The sequence below is a fragment of the Melozone crissalis genome, unplaced genomic scaffold (genome assembly GCF_028551555.1).
Source record: "Melozone crissalis strain CALT ecotype California unplaced genomic scaffold, PUWL_Pcris_2 ptg000018l_1, whole genome shotgun sequence".
In the NCBI taxonomy this organism is placed as follows: domain Eukaryota; kingdom Metazoa; phylum Chordata; class Aves; order Passeriformes; family Passerellidae; genus Melozone; species Melozone crissalis.
Genome location: NW_026535796.1, coordinates 9,876,402 through 9,893,262, shown reverse-complemented (window position 1 = coordinate 9,893,262; position 16,861 = coordinate 9,876,402). Strand labels below are relative to the sequence as shown.

General features: G+C 40.6%; 1 protein-coding gene across 1 annotated transcript in view; it reads right to left on the bottom strand.

Annotated features, from left to right (window-relative positions):
* The window catches only part of TRPM5 (transient receptor potential cation channel subfamily M member 5), a 36,353-nt gene extending 19,750 nt beyond the window's left edge, over positions 1-16,603 (bottom strand). Inside the window, exons 1-10 of the mRNA XM_054275906.1 lie at positions 16,487-16,603; positions 15,351-15,531; positions 13,967-14,133; positions 10,766-10,946; positions 8,300-8,364; positions 6,283-6,474; positions 4,849-4,951; positions 3,839-3,957; positions 2,864-3,214; positions 664-795 (exon numbers count right to left, since the gene is read on the bottom strand). Coding sequence (XP_054131881.1) covers positions 664-795; positions 2,864-3,214; positions 3,839-3,957; positions 4,849-4,951; positions 6,283-6,474; positions 8,300-8,364; positions 10,766-10,946; positions 13,967-14,133; positions 15,351-15,531; positions 16,487-16,603 — 1,608 coding nt within the window. The remainder of the gene's footprint in view (positions 1-663; positions 796-2,863; positions 3,215-3,838; positions 3,958-4,848; positions 4,952-6,282; positions 6,475-8,299; positions 8,365-10,765; positions 10,947-13,966; positions 14,134-15,350; positions 15,532-16,486) is intronic.
* Between the last annotated feature and the right edge of the window lie 258 nt (positions 16,604-16,861).

Sequence of the window (16,861 nt, the reverse complement as noted above, 5' to 3'; positions counted from 1 at the left end):
GGAAATAGAGCAACACATTCTCCCTGTGTTGAGATAGCTCCAGCATGGCTGTGCTGGGGCAGGGATGCAGGAGAGAGGAGGGAGCCCAGCTGGCAGAGGCACAGCCCTGGCCCAGAGCAGGGCCCTGCAAGGTGCCAATGTGCACGCACGCAGCCTGGCGGCCTCTGGCCAGATGTGCCACTCTGCAAGGCCAGGGATGGAGCTGAGAGCTCTCTCTCTCTCTCTGTATGGGGGCAGGGAGGCTCCCACATGTGGGGGACAGGGCTGGCTTGTGAGACAGGAGCCGATTATGCCAGCCCGAAGCGCAGCCTTGGAGCGCGTCATGCTGCTCCCTACGCGTCCAGCACGTAAGCTGGAGATGCTTCCCTGCTCCCACTTCCGTCGGGTCACGCTGGGAGCCAAACAATCGCCGACTGTCGGAGGCACAAACCCTGCTCCTGGGAGCTGGGACCCATCGGGAGCAGGGCTGATTTACACCTGCTCCTGCTCCCCCTGGCCCCGCGGGCAGGAGCCACGCAGAGATGAAAGGGCCCATAAATGCCACCTCTCGTGTTTTGGAAACTAACCCATCTGTCATCTGAGTGCAAGGCTGAGCAAAAAAACATCTCGTAAACTTGAAATATGGCGTTACTTCACCCGAAGCAGCTACAGCTCGCAGCTTACCATAGCCCAGAAATAGTTTGCCATCTTGTGCCGGTTTTGAAGTACTGCCCATACAAACAAATCCCTCCAAGGATTTTCACTTTTCTGGTTCATGTCCAAGGGCCCAGGTAATCCCTTTGTGTTTGTTTTGTCCTGAAATATGGTTTGAAGAATTCAAAATCTGGTTGGCAGTCTCATTCCATGCAAATGACACGATCTAAGATGCTCTCAGCCTCACTGGCTACTTCATATTTCTTTGACTTTTCAGTAGGACCAAAAGGTAATTAGCTCATTCTGTACCAAGTTAAAGGATCCTTGTGTCCCCAATATAACCCAATATGTGTGAGAACATTCTGGATCAAATGGTGGCTCCATTGAAGCCAATGCTAAAGTTTTCATTGGCTTTATTGAATCTGGGGTTTCACCACTGGTGTGTAATATCAGACGAGAAAAACCTGTGATTAACTAATCGGAGCTTGCCTTCAATTATATCTGACTCTGCTCTGCTGCCACAGAGGACAAGGCTTCAGAGAAAAGGGAACAAAAGGCATTTCATTTCATCAGAAATAAATCTCGCCAAGGCCTGTACAGGACAAGAATAGAGTACGTCAATACCCCTTTTTAGTCCTTCCTTTGAGAAACCTTTCCCTCATGCAGAGAGCAGTTTAAGTAGAACACTGCTTATTCCTTTAGCACTTGATAATAAAATAGTCTAGAGGAAGTGTGGCCACTTAGGTCAAGTTCTGAATTTTAAGTATATTTTAAAATAACTACCTTTTTATCTATTGTGTTGGTTAGAAGCAACCAGGGTATATTTATTTTCATTTAAACAGGGTTTTGTGAGAATATATTTTTTAAAAAATTAAATGATGAGATTCTGTTAAAATTTATTTTAATGGCACTTTGGGGGGATTTTTGGGAGGGGAGGGTGGGGTGTTTCTTCAGTTTGTAGTGAGCTATTGAATCAATTAAATTGCATTGAAAGCCTTGCAGGAGACAAAGATACCCTAAAAGCCTCATCTGATTTTGTAACCACTAGTTCCTAACTTGAAAAAAGACACACAATTTGGCAGCAGTGATGCTAGTTTCCCAGTACTGTGATGCTTTTTCTGTTGCCAGTGATAATGGGATTCAGCCATGGGAAGAAGCTTTAAAAGGAAAAAGCGAGTAGGCAGCAGGAACTGATCTCTGACCTGGGCCTTATCTACAGCACTGGGCTTTAGCTCACTTGCTGCCAAATGCCAGAAAGGCTAAGTGAGGTTCTGGGGGCAAATTTTTATTTCTGGCAAGTTTGTAAGTCTGGAGTATGCTTGGTGACTTCAGAGTATTGTCTCAAGCTGTTCATCCTTGTGAATGAAGAAACGTTGAGTAGATTCAAACTTAACATTTCATACTACTAATTAATTTAGCTAGGCTTTATCAAAGCAAAAGTAATTGAACGTCTCAAGATTTTTTTTTAATTGGTTTCTAGTTTTAACAATTTTTTAGGTGTAATTAGAACTTGGCAAATACCAAAAGGCTTAATTTTTTCAGTTTGTCAGAAACTGAACTCTAATGAAAATTCTTTATTCATCTTTGTTTTGAAACCTTGCACCCAAACTTATTTTCCATGCTTTTGCAAGCACTTTGGTACTTAGGAGTTTTAATGTTAAATTCACTGTCAAAATGCAAAAATGATGATGCATCTATTGCACCACTGTGGATTATAGACATTCCACACTGGTCCCCCCATCACATATTCTCCTTGTCATATGTTGGCCAGCACACTTGCCAGGGCCACATCACATAATTGTGCCTATTTCTTGCTCTGTGTTCTGGCACTCCTTAAAAAGACTAAAATTATCTAAAGGCAAATATCAAATTCTGGATATTACTGAATATCAATATATGAGTTCATCTACTTGTACAGAGTATAAATCTGAGAATAGTTTTGTGTACAAACGTGACCATTTTTAGACCTGGGATTGAAAATCTCCATTGCCTGCTTTTCCTTCTCCTAAAAAGAAAATTGCCTTTCCAGTACTACTTCTTGAAATTCTGTACAAGAAAAGCAGACCACTATTTTTATGTCTAATTACTCCCTAGTAAATGTATATCTTATTTGTATTCCCCATACTTCTTTAACTAAAGCTGTTCCCTGCCCCACCCCAAAGACTAGACCTAGTTAAGATTGTACAAATTCTAAATTGGAGGGGAGCAATGATGCAGAGTTGTGACTCACAGATTTCTTCTTGCCTTCATGTCTGAGGTCTTGATAGAAACCTTTGCATGCATCATCAAGAAAATCCTTGAGAACTCTGGAGACCTCAGTGAGAGTGAAGAGGGGGCAGGTGTCCTTCTGGTCACTTTGCTGCTGACCAGTGCGCCCTGCCAAGGTCAGTTTGCTTTCTTCATGCTTCTTCAGGAGAAGTTCATAGAGCAGACATTTCTGAGAAATGGAACAGTAGAGTCTCTGCAACCGACTGTAGGTCAGGAATTCATATATGTTAGCCCCATTGTCAATAAATAACTTCACAAATTCTGGTTTGTTGTTCACTAGAGCATCCATCATCACTTCCTCCAGGTCACAGGACTAGATTGATGAAAGAGGAAAAAAAAAAAAACAAACGATAAAAGGAAATTTTGAGGGTTAATAATGGATGGATGATGAGAGAGGTTAGGTTTAACATGAGGACAGGCACATTTTGTCTTCCACCAGTCAACAGTGAGTACAATGAGAAAGAGGTGGAACTCTCTTCATTTTTCTCTGACAAAATGTCGGTGCCAGCATTAATGTTAGAGCATCAACATAAATTGTGTGCTGTAGGACTCGGTGTGAGGTACCTACCACACTGTGCATTTATACAGCAGCTGAAAACAGTGACATTCTTCATGCCACCTTCTAACAGTAATATTTCCCGGCTTCTTGTGCTTTGGTTTGTTTGCTTTAAAGGTCTGTATAGAAGGGGAGAAGGATTGTTGCTCTCAAACAGCTCAAGAAAGGGATGATGACCACTGAGTTATTCCTCTGTCTTTAGCCATTATCATACAGGGGCCCAGAAAGACAAACAGCCTCAGGAAGTATAAACCCCTGCCCAATCTCTCAGTAGAGTGTGCAGGTAGTGGTAAAAACTAAAGCCATCTTTTGGGATGCTCCAGTGCCCTGTACACAGTGGAACATACACTGGGTGTCCTCTAAGGCAAAAAAGCCTGGTACCTTCCACTCCACATCACCATTGAATATTTCACTTTTAGCAATGTCGACCCTATTCCAGGCCACTGCCAGTTTCAGTTCATCCAGATATTCCTGAGCCTCCTGACTCTGACTTTTACAGGCTGGAAAAAAAATAGGAAATGCAAATAAAGTCAGTACTTTACAGTTATGTTTCAGCTTTACAGTTATGTTTGAGTTTAATATAGTATTGGTACTTTGATTAGCAATGCAAACTCTCCTTCAGCTGTCACAAATCTGTGGGTTGCTTAACCAGAAACCCTTCACAGCAATGTTTTCCTAAATTAAGAAGCATTAATATTCAAAAATGTTATTTTTTTCTAGATGAACCCTATTAACAGCATTAAGCATTAATGGCTGTTGGATATTAAGAGGGACTCTGGCCTGCAGAAAGCAGGGGACAGGTCTGGCTGTTGGTTTTGCCTTGTGTCAATTGGCACATCAGGAACAGAATGTCTTTTTTTCTTTTTTTGCTCCCATGCTAAGTTTAAGCTAACAGAAACCATTAAGTTAACAGAAACTGAAATAGATGGCAGCACAAGTAATGTATTCTTTCAGAAGATATAGTGGAGATTTCTTATAGGAGAAATGGATTGTTTCTGAAACAAAGGTAGTTTTGGTCTACTTGCGGGTTTTGGTTCTGTTTTCATAGAGGTTTCTTTTATGGTTTAATTGGAATAATATACTGCTCCAGTATATTTCAGTTCTTTTACAGCCTATGTTATTAAGAGAAGCAATTAGTGAAATAAAGGAGTGGCTGAAATAGAACCATACAATAGCATGAAATTTAAAAGCAAACACTAGTTTAAAGAAAGCTCACAAGAGTTACAGTAACTGCCACAATTAATTTGTCAATAAACAAGAAAAGAACAGAGCATCAGAAATTATATCTGATCCAACAGTCAACTGAATTTGCACTGGAAAAATAGGAAATATATTTATGGCATAGAAGTCAAGTAAGACAAACATTACAATGTTTGCTTATTGTATCTCACCTTTTACTAAGGCTTTCAAAATGACTGTGTCTAGTTCTTCTGAACCGTCTTGCTCAAAGTTGTGCAGAGTTAGAAGATGTTGGTGTGAAATAATATTCTGAATCTGTTTGGAGTCGAAACAAAAGTCATTTTACACAATGTCCTCTGGATGCACAATAGTGCCCAAATGCCCAGGAGAGATCACCCAGATGGTATTTCCCAAAAATTTACATTCTAGTTATAAAGCTGAGGTTTGGGAAGCAGGCCAATATTATTTGTTTCCCATATATAAATAACTCCTAAGGGGGGGGATTTTTACTGCCTTTTCTGAGTGACCGACCAGGATAGGAGAAACAGAATTTGGATATCCTGAGAACCAGAGCAGTGCTTTAATTAAAAGATCCTTCCTTAACTTACATTCTTATTTTACTCAAAGTCATGTTATAGCCAGCATAACATTAGTTTCATTTTACCTCATCGTGCTTTGACATTTAAGTTTTGCTCTCTGAGTTGTTTATTTAAAAGCATAGTCTCTAACTCTTCTCTGAGTAGAAGTCCTCAAATATTGATATATATACAGTACTCTTATCTTTCCTTCTGCTTCTCTATTTATTGAGTTTTCTTTCTCGCAGTGCAGCTGCACTGAGACTTTGTGAGCCTCTGGCAATATTGCTTCCAGGTGCTTTTCATCCCTTTTTGTTAGTGATTGGTAAAGTTCTTCCTAATGGAATTAATATGAGAAACTTTTAAAGCTGAGGATTATGGCAGGGAATGCAAAGAATAAGTGGTGAGCCAGGTCAGGAGGACTTGGTTTATCTCAGAGGCACACAGTACTCTTCACACAAGGACAATCTCAGAGTGGGCATTTGTTCCTAAAAGGCTTGTGCAAATGTACCCCAAGACAAAGAGTAAAGAAGATCTCTGAATCTGTTTTGTCTTTCTGTTTTAAGAACAATGATACTTAAAGAACAAGGAACTGATAATAACAGTTATCCCATAACAATAGATAGGATCATTTCTAAGCACGCTTCATTCTACTTAATTTATTCAAGCTTATCCACAGCGTGGTTTCCATTTAACAGCTGTAGGTCATGAATTAGGTCTCTTCTGTCGCAGCTGCACAGGCTGCACAGCTGTGGATATAAATAATGCTTGGTGTCCCACAGGAGGACTGTTGGGTTCCTGGGTGCTGGCTGTTACTTGAGGAAGTAATTGAGGAAGGACAGAGCCCTCAGTGTTCAGTGAATTCCTGGGGCAACAAAGCAGTTTGCATGACCAAATGACCACTTGATTTTTAATGCTAGAGAGGCATTCTATGGCACCAGTGTCAAAGCACTGGAGTTCCCAAAATTTCTGAGCAGCTTCTTGCCAAACCTGTACTGAAGGGGCTACCAAAGCTGCAAGTGTTAGGGGATGGCTTTGTGAACATGATGGTTTATCAAACTGTGAACTCACCGTCACTGTCCACTGGAGAATGTCCTTCCACGAGAAGCTCTCTGCAGGGAATTTCTCCTTAAATTGCTTTTCAACAGCTTCTGGCATGATAAGCTGTGGGTCATTCATGAACTCTGCTAGGATGTCAGCTGTACCTCCAGACCCTGCTAAGATAAGCCAGGGAGCAGAATTTTCCAACCCGCTGCAAATTCTCTGTAGTTTAAAATAAGATGTTTTTAAAATTCATAAGTGGAAAGAAAATGTTTTTCAAGAGAAGAACTTCTAGCAAACCAGGAATGAATGTGTACCTAAATCAGATTCACTATGGAATCAGTCCAGACTCCTCTAAGCTATTAGGAGTTTTTGAATTCTGTAGCAGGTCATCCATGTATGGCCTCTGACTATGCTTCTTTTCATGACACATCAGCTGAGTAGCTAAGCAACCCGATTTGGACAAACAATGCATAAAATTTATTTGACCCTGACTTTTTTTGTTTTTTCCTTGAAGTCTCTGTTTCAGCATAGTCAAGTGCAAGGGAGTAACCCTGTACAGAAATTATCTGCACGCTTTTTTGTATAGGCTTTTTTTCTGTCTGCTAAACCTGGCAATATGTTCTGAAAATCAGGAATTTGCCTCTGGGATTACAACATTGAGCTACAGGAAAAAAACACTGAATCATAGCAACTACAGGAGTTAAAGGCTACTAATTCTATTACTTGTGCAATTAGAATGAGTCAGGCAGGTTGTTGAGAGAGGAGAGCAGAGGCTATGGCATCATAATTGCAAAAATGTCTCTTTGCTGCCAGTCTGTTTCTTCCTCTGGAGTTGCACAAGAGTGCATTGATTTAATTGTGGTGCAAGGGTTTTTTTCTTTAGTTTAGATATTGAGGTTTTTTTAAAAACTGTTTGTAGTCTCTGGTGTGTATTATCCATTTTAAGAAATCCATTTAAGAAGTTGGTATTCTAAAAAAGTGTGGCCAGTCATCCATTTCCAGCACATATCAGTTTAGAGGATCTCCAGCCATTCACTTTTTGTCTTCCAGTCACACTGTTCTGTAAAACTTTGAAAAGAGGATTTAGATGTCATAACATGGGATTTTTCTAAACCAAAGATACAGGAAACACTGCAATATTTAGCTTCTCATGAAAGAAAGGAATCAAGCTCATGAGGTGATGTAATCTTTGTTTAAGCAGAGAGATTTCTAATATAAGTGCATGTTTTAGTCCAGCTGACAAAAGTTATGACAAGATACCAGAAATTGAAACTAGAAAACATCCCCAGAAAGGAGTCATTATTCTGGAAAGGGGTTACCAGCTGGCATGTCACAGTCTCAGCACCTGGAAACCTTAAATTATAGTTAAATTACGTCTCTCTAAAGGTTTTCTAGACTGACAGTATTATAAAAAAGATAAGTAAAGTAGAATAAAAATCAAAGACTATCTCCTTGTTAACAGGTTCTTTAAGTTGTAGAACCACTCAGGAAAAAAATCAAAACTGATCCTTTGCTGAAGAAGATTCGGGATTATTATCAGATAACACTCCAGTCTTCAATCCCACAAGGCACTTTTGCTCAGTGGAACCAGGACACCCATATTAAATGGCACATCCAGCAAACCTGGTCTTGTGCTTCCTCTGAGCTCTGGGGCTGAACAGCACTAAAAGATTCTTCTTTTTTTTTTTTCTTTTTTTTTTTCTTTTTTTTTCCCCCCCCTCAAGTTATAACAGAGTATTTCTGTTTCCCTAGATCTGGACCTGGTTTCTGTGGGTTTGTTTTGGGTTTGGATTCTTTCATCCCACTGGACAAGCTAGCAATGGAAGTTTTAATGATCAGCTGGTGCCTATTCAAAAGTAAATATTTCTCCCAAACAAATACTCTCAAATTTAATATTAACAGAATTCAGTCCTTAATGGTGTATAGATGTGAGTTTTGACTTCATGTAAAGTGCCAATAGATGTGTTTGTCATACAGCCAAATTTTCCATTAATTACTTGGCACCAGTTTATTTATTTTTCCAAAGCTGAAAACAGCTTCTTACCTGAAGTGTGCCTGGTCCTCCATTTACCAGCAAGCACAGCACGGGGATCTCGATGCTACCTGTTCCTGCGAAACAGAAGGTTTAATTTTTAAAAAGTAGCAGCTTTTTAAACAGCCTATTGCTGTTTTGCTGACCCCTTGAAAATATTTCTCCTCTTATGTGCTGTTTTGGTCTCCACATGAACCTGCAGAAGGATGTGGCAAGGGAAGAGAATAACACTGACCTAACAGAGGGTCTAGGATTCAGGACAAAGGCACCTTTGCCTTGGAAATTTTGTGTGATCCCTGGCAAGCAGTCCAGGTTGTTCTGACCTCAGCTGCAAAACATGGATATTGGCACCTCTGTGTGTCATGCCAGTGCTGGCTTTTAAAGTTATTTATTTACTGCAGGGGTGTCAGGCTGGGGAGCAAGGGTGCAGGGTGCAGCCCAGGGCTGGTGGGTTTCCAGAGAGGCATCTTCCAGCAAGACACAGTGAGGTGAAAAGCTCTCAGCTCGTCCTGGGAGTTATGCACGTGCCCAGTGTGTGCTGGAAGGGGGACTGGAATCCAGGACAAAAGCCTTCTGAAAGGAGGATTTAAGAATATGAAGAGGCTGACTGTGTAGACTGGGCAGGATGAGTCAGATAAAAGTTGATAGGAACCATCTATTTATTACTCTGCTTAAACAGCTTAAAGTTTCATTCAGCACAGCCTGGTGTGGTGATTAATAACAACACAGTCTGATACTTTGAAAAGAAATGCTAATGAAATATTTAACATGTCATGGTATTGAGGGAAGAAAGGAGGTCAGGGTCCCTGTCCTAAGCCATCCCCCCACAGGGGCCCACAGAGTTCTGGATGATTTTTACTGCAAATGCTGAATTCTGCAATGCAAAGGCATAGATTGGCCTGAAGGAGCTCAATCAAAACAGTAATATCGAGAGATTAATGCCTCTTTCAGATGGAAGATAAAAGGCATTTGGTTCAAACAATTTTTTGATGTTTCCCTTTGTAGATCTCCCAAAATTCAGTACAGATCTCTACTTGCTATTTTTTGTATTTCTTTTGAGATGACTACAGAGATAAGGTTGGACTGAGCTGTAGCCAGGATATGGTTGGCAAGAAATTTAATTTGTTTTACTGAATGGCATGGCATTGTCACACCTCTCTAATGTGATGCTCTTTGAAGAGTGACCTCTGGGACTACAGGCTCCTCAAGTATGTTTCAGGCTACAAATATTCTTCATTTGCCATAGATTTAGTTAAAATTTAGCCAGAGGAGAGTCAGGTGGATTCTGTCTTTACGCTGTGAATCTGGAAAGTCCTCAATTGTAAAAAATATTCAGTAAATATAAATATAGATAAAATAATTATTCTTAAAGACTTCTAGTTGGTGTTTTTTTAAACAAGGAAATTCCTCATGACCTTATTAAAGTGTTGTACTATAGTAAAGCCGCATAGCTTTGCTCAGCTTGTTTATAAATGAGCATAAAGGAATGACATTGGTTTTGTCAATAGAAGATAACACTGAATTCAGTATGTTCCAGCAAAGTATTTGTCATATGAATCAGCATTGTTTGTCAGAATTCTGTTCCCCTGAGATTTGTTCAATCAGATTTGGCTGGTGAGCAGAAAGAGGCTGCTTTGTAACTCTCAGCACTGCAACCTCAGGCTACCCTTACAGCCTTGCCTGTGGTTGTTCCCATCTGAGTCACCAGGTAAGGATTCTTCAGGTGTGTTTGTGCCCTCAGGTTCCTCTGTGCTACCACCCCATGGGCTGTGAAAGTGGAGATTCCATTGATGCACACAGCTGTGAGCCAGTGAGCTCTCCCTCCTGTTTCAGCTGTGCTAGCACTGCATGTCTGGCACAAACAAAGCAAAGGTAAAAACCTCTCAACCACTGAGTTTTTTCCACAAATACTAGACCTGCCCAAAACTCAGTTCTTATTACAAAAAAGATCACAGATTCAGACGGGCATTAGATGCTATGGTGTTTACCCAGGATAAGATGTTATCCCTAAACAAATATGGCTTAAAATATTTCAGGGGGCTTTGGAACAAGTCTTTTCTTCCAGTGTGGGAGCAATTCAAGACCCTGTGTGTGAGAGGCGATGAAAGTATTCAACAGTGACTATCAACCTCTTAGAACCACGGGTAAAGGCACTTGAAGCTGGATTTATTTTCCATATGTTGTCTTTTAAGGCAATCTGAGCTGTGCTTTGAAGGCCGGCTTTGAGCTCCATTTAAGGAGATGCCATAAAAGCCCAGATTTTTGCTTCAAAGAGCACCTTTCTCAACGTCAGGAGTTACCGTCATCGTGCCTCTCACACAATGACAAATGTGTCGACTTGGTCTTGCCTCTGTAGGCCCATCTGAGGCTGGAGCCACCTTTAGGGGTGACTAGGGCTAGGACTAGGGCGCAGCTAGGGCCAGGCCCCTGCTGTGCTGTCAGCCTGGCTCAGGCTGGACGTGCCCAGAGGCTGCTCACCCCCGTATCCCGTGCGCTGCTCCGAGATGTGCCTCTCCAAGGCCAGGCGCAGCTTGGCGGTTCCGTCCGGCTCCTCTGCCGTGCTGTGCTCCACCAAAATGAGGTGGGAGTGGTTGTGGTCCAGGGAATACAGGGGGCCTTGGGTGCTGTCATCTGACTGGTAGTGTACAAGGCTTTCACTCTAGAGGGAGGAGGGGAGATGTCAGTGCTCTCTGCAAAGCCCAGCCCGTGTTTCAATATCCTTCCTCTCCGTTTCTGTGCTGTCTGCACCCTGACACAGCTCACCACCTGGGAGACACTTTGATAGACCCTTAGAAAGAGTGAAGATGGAAAATCTGTTCCTTCTGGAAGCAGCAGATTTGGCAGGACTGATAGCTGGAGTCCCTGAAGTTTCCCTCTTGGCTTCTGCAAAATATAGGGATATCAATCATCATCTCTGGAATGCAGGTTTTGGAATGGTTTATGGAAAGGGCCATGAGACTTGATAATTGTGTATGATGTGAAGCCTCAGCTGGGGTGAAGAGGGGCAAACTATTCATTTCAGTAGTGTTTTGTCCATGTTTAGGCCAGTGATTGAGTTAGCCTGCTCCGTGTCCCTGTCAATTTATACAGAGCTTTACTCAATTGACAGGGTTGTATGAAATCTGATGGTTATTCTCAGTTTGGAAATTACATTCTAAAAGAGAGAGTGGCAGACAGATTTTAGAAAGGGGAATCCTCTTTTATTTTGGGTGAGTGGTGTTATACCTTTAAATTATTTATGGGTTTTTTTGCACAAACTCATCTTCTAGGTAAAACAGAACCCCTGCTACAGTCTTTTGTTCTAAATATTGCACTACACATGGGCTTCTATACGTACACTTTTTCAAACTCCCCTTTCTTTCTTAATAAATCTTTCTTTCTATCTGTTGCCCATCCACTTCGATACAGCATTCCAGGCTGTAAATTCTGATTATTCTGTTTGATTATTCTTTTTCATTTTCCTAATCACTGTCCTCTTGCTTACAGGCAGATTAGCACAACTGTTTAAAATCTTGGCAGTTGTCACTGTGTATTGCATTTTCCCCCCACACTAAAAAGCAGTAAACTTGCATGTTTCTTTCACTTTCTTCTCTCTGTCTCCCCTTCCTTGGGGAAACCTCCTTCACATAACTAATTTCCTTCAGATTTTGCTTTGACAGAGGGTGTGCCTCTATTCTGCTGCCATGTAACATTAATCCTCCTCACCAAAGATCTGGCCTTTGATTAGGACCCTGAGACACAACAACCAATTGAAAAAAGCCTTTGGGGATTTTCCTCTCTATTCCCTGAAAACGTGGATGTGATCTTTCAATGATGTTTAAAGCATACCATTAACACAGAAGAGATAGGAGGGTGTTGTATATAAGTAATGATATTATAAAAATTTTATAAAATTAGACTTTGTTCTGTTGAATTACCAACTTAGCCTATAAGTTGCCATAAGAAAGAATCAAAGGAATAAAAAGTCAGTTAAAAAAACAAACTATTCTAGTAACAGAGCTGTTCACACCTACAAAAACAAGAAATCTGCCCCATGAGAATCTGTAAAAAATTATGTAAACTATCCAAGAATAGAGAAATTTGATAAACACACAAAATGCCATTTACTAACCAGTAAATTAACTAGCAAAAAACTACTAACCAATTAGAGTTGAACACAAGAGCTATGAAAACTATATAAAAATTAGTTATGTAAATAAAAAATTAGGTTTTCCTACATAAAGAAACTAAATCCCATCTGCTTTACTACGACAGGAGCAATCCACTGATTTCAGGGCTTGTTTTTCTCCTTGCTAGTGGGGGTTGTTAGCCCTATTTTATACAACAAGCTGCTTGTGTTAGTGCCAAATATAGAGAGAGTTGGGTTTAGATCAACATCCCTGTAGTCTGTAGTTCCTTTGTCTTTAAGTTACTGACTAAAAACCAAAATATCTTTCGGTGTAATCTGTGCCAGAAGTCATAGGGTCAAGAATGCTCTTTGCAAAATATCCTGTGACAAAAAATTTGGGATTTAGTTGAGGGGGAGAAAATAAAAAGAGCATGCGCTTGTTTTGTAGCTGCTGATAGGAAAAGATCCAGATGCATTTTCATCACTTGGCCTAGAAGGGAGGTGAAATATTTTGCATTTGCAAACTTTCCTGAACAAAATTCACAAACAAGATGCACCAAATTCTTTCCTTTGAGGCCTTTTTGGCCCGGTTGCCACACAAATAGGTTAAAGTCTTCCAGGCAAAGAGTCCCACATGGTAGAGCACACAGGTAGCTGTCATTGGCAAAAAAAAAAAAAAAAAAGGTAAAAAAGACCAATGACAATAAGTTGCTGGTATGGTCTGGCTATGGTCTCTCAGCCTCTAGCTGGTACTTTCAGGCCTGTGTGAGAGAACAACTAAGCATGAATTCAAAGGGCTATCTTTGTCATTTGTTTCTTAGCTTCTGCAGGGTATAAATAGTACAGAGAAACTGTCACTCACTGTCATTAAACACCTGATTGATTGTTATAATGTCCTACTTAGGACAGACTATATGTCCAGTGACAGAAGGGAATGCTATTTCTTTTTTTTCTCTCCACTTTTGTGTCCATTCAGCAGCAACGCTTTCAGCAACAGTTTTGTTGGGTGAGGTTTTTATTTGTTGGTGTGTTGTTTCTGTTTTCTTCCAAGAACTTTGATCCCCCCGAGTTTGAGGATTCCCTATAACTAGGTGAAATCCTGCATGGCTGGTATTTTTAGCCTGTTGTATTGAGCAAGTTTTTGTGTATTAAATAACAATTCATTGGCTACTTAAAGAAAAATTTGTCCTGGAATATTTATGTCTGGTGTCTCATAATATAAAATATGCTTTTTGCAGTGTTTATGTAATAGCTAGGAGTAAGTGCTTCTGCAGTAAGTGGACAAGGGAGAAATCCATGCAAAGTCCCTTATTCTGGGATATTTTCTTGACGTTCAACCCTGTGCTGCTCTCTTTTCTGATGCCTAATGCTGCCGCCCGCTGGGCACGGAGGGCACAGAATCATCCAACAACCCTTGAGCTCTGTTTCTGCTTCCTCCCAAAACACAGCTCAAACCCCACTTCTCTTCGTTTGTTTGCTTGTTTACGTTATATCAAAGTTGTTCTGCCAACGACTTACAAATTCTGTAAGGCTGTGGCTTCCACCCAAACAACAGAATAGGAAAGCAGTACCTTTGTGTTTCCCAGGATTTCTCTGTGCTGGATTTCCCTGAGTGAAGCTATTCCTATGGCAATCACACTCAGGGTGGACGAGGTGCTGGCCAGGGCAAGGTCTCGCACTGCTTGCACCAAGTGCCTTGTCACTCCCACACGCAGAGCACTGGTGAAAATCCAGGCACCTGAAATGGTGTTTAAAAAGCTGTCAGGGAACTTCTTTGTATTGCAATGTGTTTGTGAGTCAAGCAGCATTACTTACAGTACTGGATCTAAGGGTTTTTTTAAAATAGATAACATGAAGGCAGGTCTTGATAGGATATAGCTTTTAGAATTAAAATACATGCAAAGTAAATAGGACTTTCATAAGGGAAACAAGAAGAAATTGTGAGCTCAAGCAAACATTCTTCGTATATCATGAGATGCAACGTGGCCATCTTTACTCTGATGTTCATATGCTCATCAAGAATGCTGTGTCCACTCTGGAGTTACTCACTGGCTATATGTGAGCAGAAACATCCCTGTACCAGGTTTACAAGGGAGAGGAAAGGGACAGAGTCAGGGAAGTTATTGACTTGAACTGAGACCTAAAAAGTCCCGTGCAGTCACCTCTTAGCAGAAGATCTCAGTCATAACCTGCCTAATCTGGAGTTCTTTCTCCTGTTCTTGTGGGCGTGTGGAGTGTGAATTCTTCAGGATAATAGAATTTACAGCAGTGTTGTTACAGTGACAAGGAATTTAGGGAACCCTAGGTAAACAGCAAGCTGACCTTTTTCAAATCTGTAACGTAAAGAAACTGGGGATCTTGATGCTGCTTAGTCTGAAGTACAGAACGGTGGAGGTAGAGAATATCTGTGTGGCACAAAAGTACCAAAAAGAGCTCTGGTACTGGGCTGTCTCATTACAAAAAGCAAAGCTGGTACAATCTTGTCTGGAGCACTGAAGTTAACCAAGAGCTTGCTGTGAAATGCTCACAGATATTTTCACTGTGTTTTGCATGTGAGAATGCAGAAATTCTTATTTTTGACTTAAATTCACTCTTGTTGAAGTCAAATTGCTTCTCAGAATTATTTTGTTATGGCACAAAAGAGGGGCAGTTGTATTTGGTCCCATTTTGATGCTACATTTCTAATGTCACCTCTGAGGGAATAATATTAGGTAATTTTACACTTCAGGAATGGTTACCTAGAGAGATTTGCTTTGAAACAACTTATTTTTGCTACTATAATACAATAATTTTCATTTTCAAAGGTATTTACAGGTAGGTTGCTTTCAGCAAAGTCTTGAATTTTCAAAAATAATTGTGTGAGCAGGCCCATTGTAATTTCCAGATCACTGGGGGCTAGGTGTGAGAATATCCATCAGGAATACAAATTTCTTCTTTGAAGCCTAAAGCACTCACCTGTGCTTTCAGCTGCCTTTATAAATCCTTTCTTTAAGGTGTCCCGTAGCCAAGGCTTCATCTGAAAATCTTCTTCTCCCCCTACTAAAGAGATAACCAAATTGGGGGCCGGTAGATTCCATTTGTTGAGCATAACTTCAAATATAATTCCAGGGTGAATGGTACTCTGGACCTTCATAAACTTCAACAAACACAAGAAACACCCAATGAATAACAACAGCATGGAAAAATACTGTAAAGGGTCTGTTCATGGTAAATGCAGAGGGAAATTATCATCAACTTGGATATTTAAGAAAAAAATATTTGAGCAAGATTTGACGGAGAACTGAATACTTGAATTAACTTAGCAGACTTTTGTATAATTGCCACCTCACTAATTGGGTCAGTTCCATGGGTTAGTTCTGTGTTGCAGACTGACAAACCACACTCTCCCTTACAGCTTTCTCTTGAATTGCTTTCAGTTTCATGGCAGCCTAGGAAGGCCAACAAATTCTGTAGGTGTTTTTTGTTTCTGCAAAAGCTGAAGTATTTACCTGATTTCATATCTGTTTTTTGAGGGCACGTTACATGAATCTACTGCTTCTTCCAGTTCTGTATATATTTTGCTTTTCTGCTTAAGACTTTATGGTGAAACAAAACCTTGGAGCAGATTTTGGGAAATGCTAGGGATTCCTTCTGCTCTAGTACTAACTTGTGCATGGGACTAGTGGGGAGATGGGTTAATCCATATACATCCCTCTCTGCATATCAGCAGAACAGAGAGAACTTTAAGGAAAACCTTGAAACAGCTCAAAAGTATGTTGAAAATGTCAAAATCCATAGTGATTAATTTTTGGTGGGTTCAACCAGGGAAAGGATACAAAATGAAGGAAGCAGGGCACATAACTGATTTTTCTTTTAAAGGGAAAAGTGATCACCTGTACTTGTATCATGTAATTGCAAATCAGGTGATTGATTTCTGAATATTAAAAGGCCATGTTTTAGATCACACTCATGTTCAGGAAGGCATGGTCCTCACTTGGGGCATAATGTGGTGCCCCACTCTGTGGCACATTGACCCTCACTGTTGCAGACTCTGCATTTACTGCTAAGAGCAGCAGTACTGTAAAAGGGTTAAAACTCCTCAGTGCCCTTACCTTTCCATGGTTCTTCCCAGAAGCTGTGAAGTCTATTTCTCCTATACAGTATGGTAATTCTCTTTTGAAGGCTTCCTCTTTGTCACTGCCACAGAGCTTGGTTTCCATTTCCTCCATTGAATTCATAAGGTGATGGAGCACCAGAGGACCAAGATATTCACTGGGATGACAGAAAGTTGGCAAATGAAAAGCCATGTAAACTGGAGAGGCCACAAAATCCATTAAAATATATCTAGATGAGTTTTTAGCCAAATGTTTTACCTTTTTTACTATCATGCCTGTAATGGTTAGCTAAAATTGGAGGTCTTTGTACCAAATGTCAGATGCTGCATACAGAAGGCAGATTCCACACCAGCACCGTGTAACCTAAGGTCT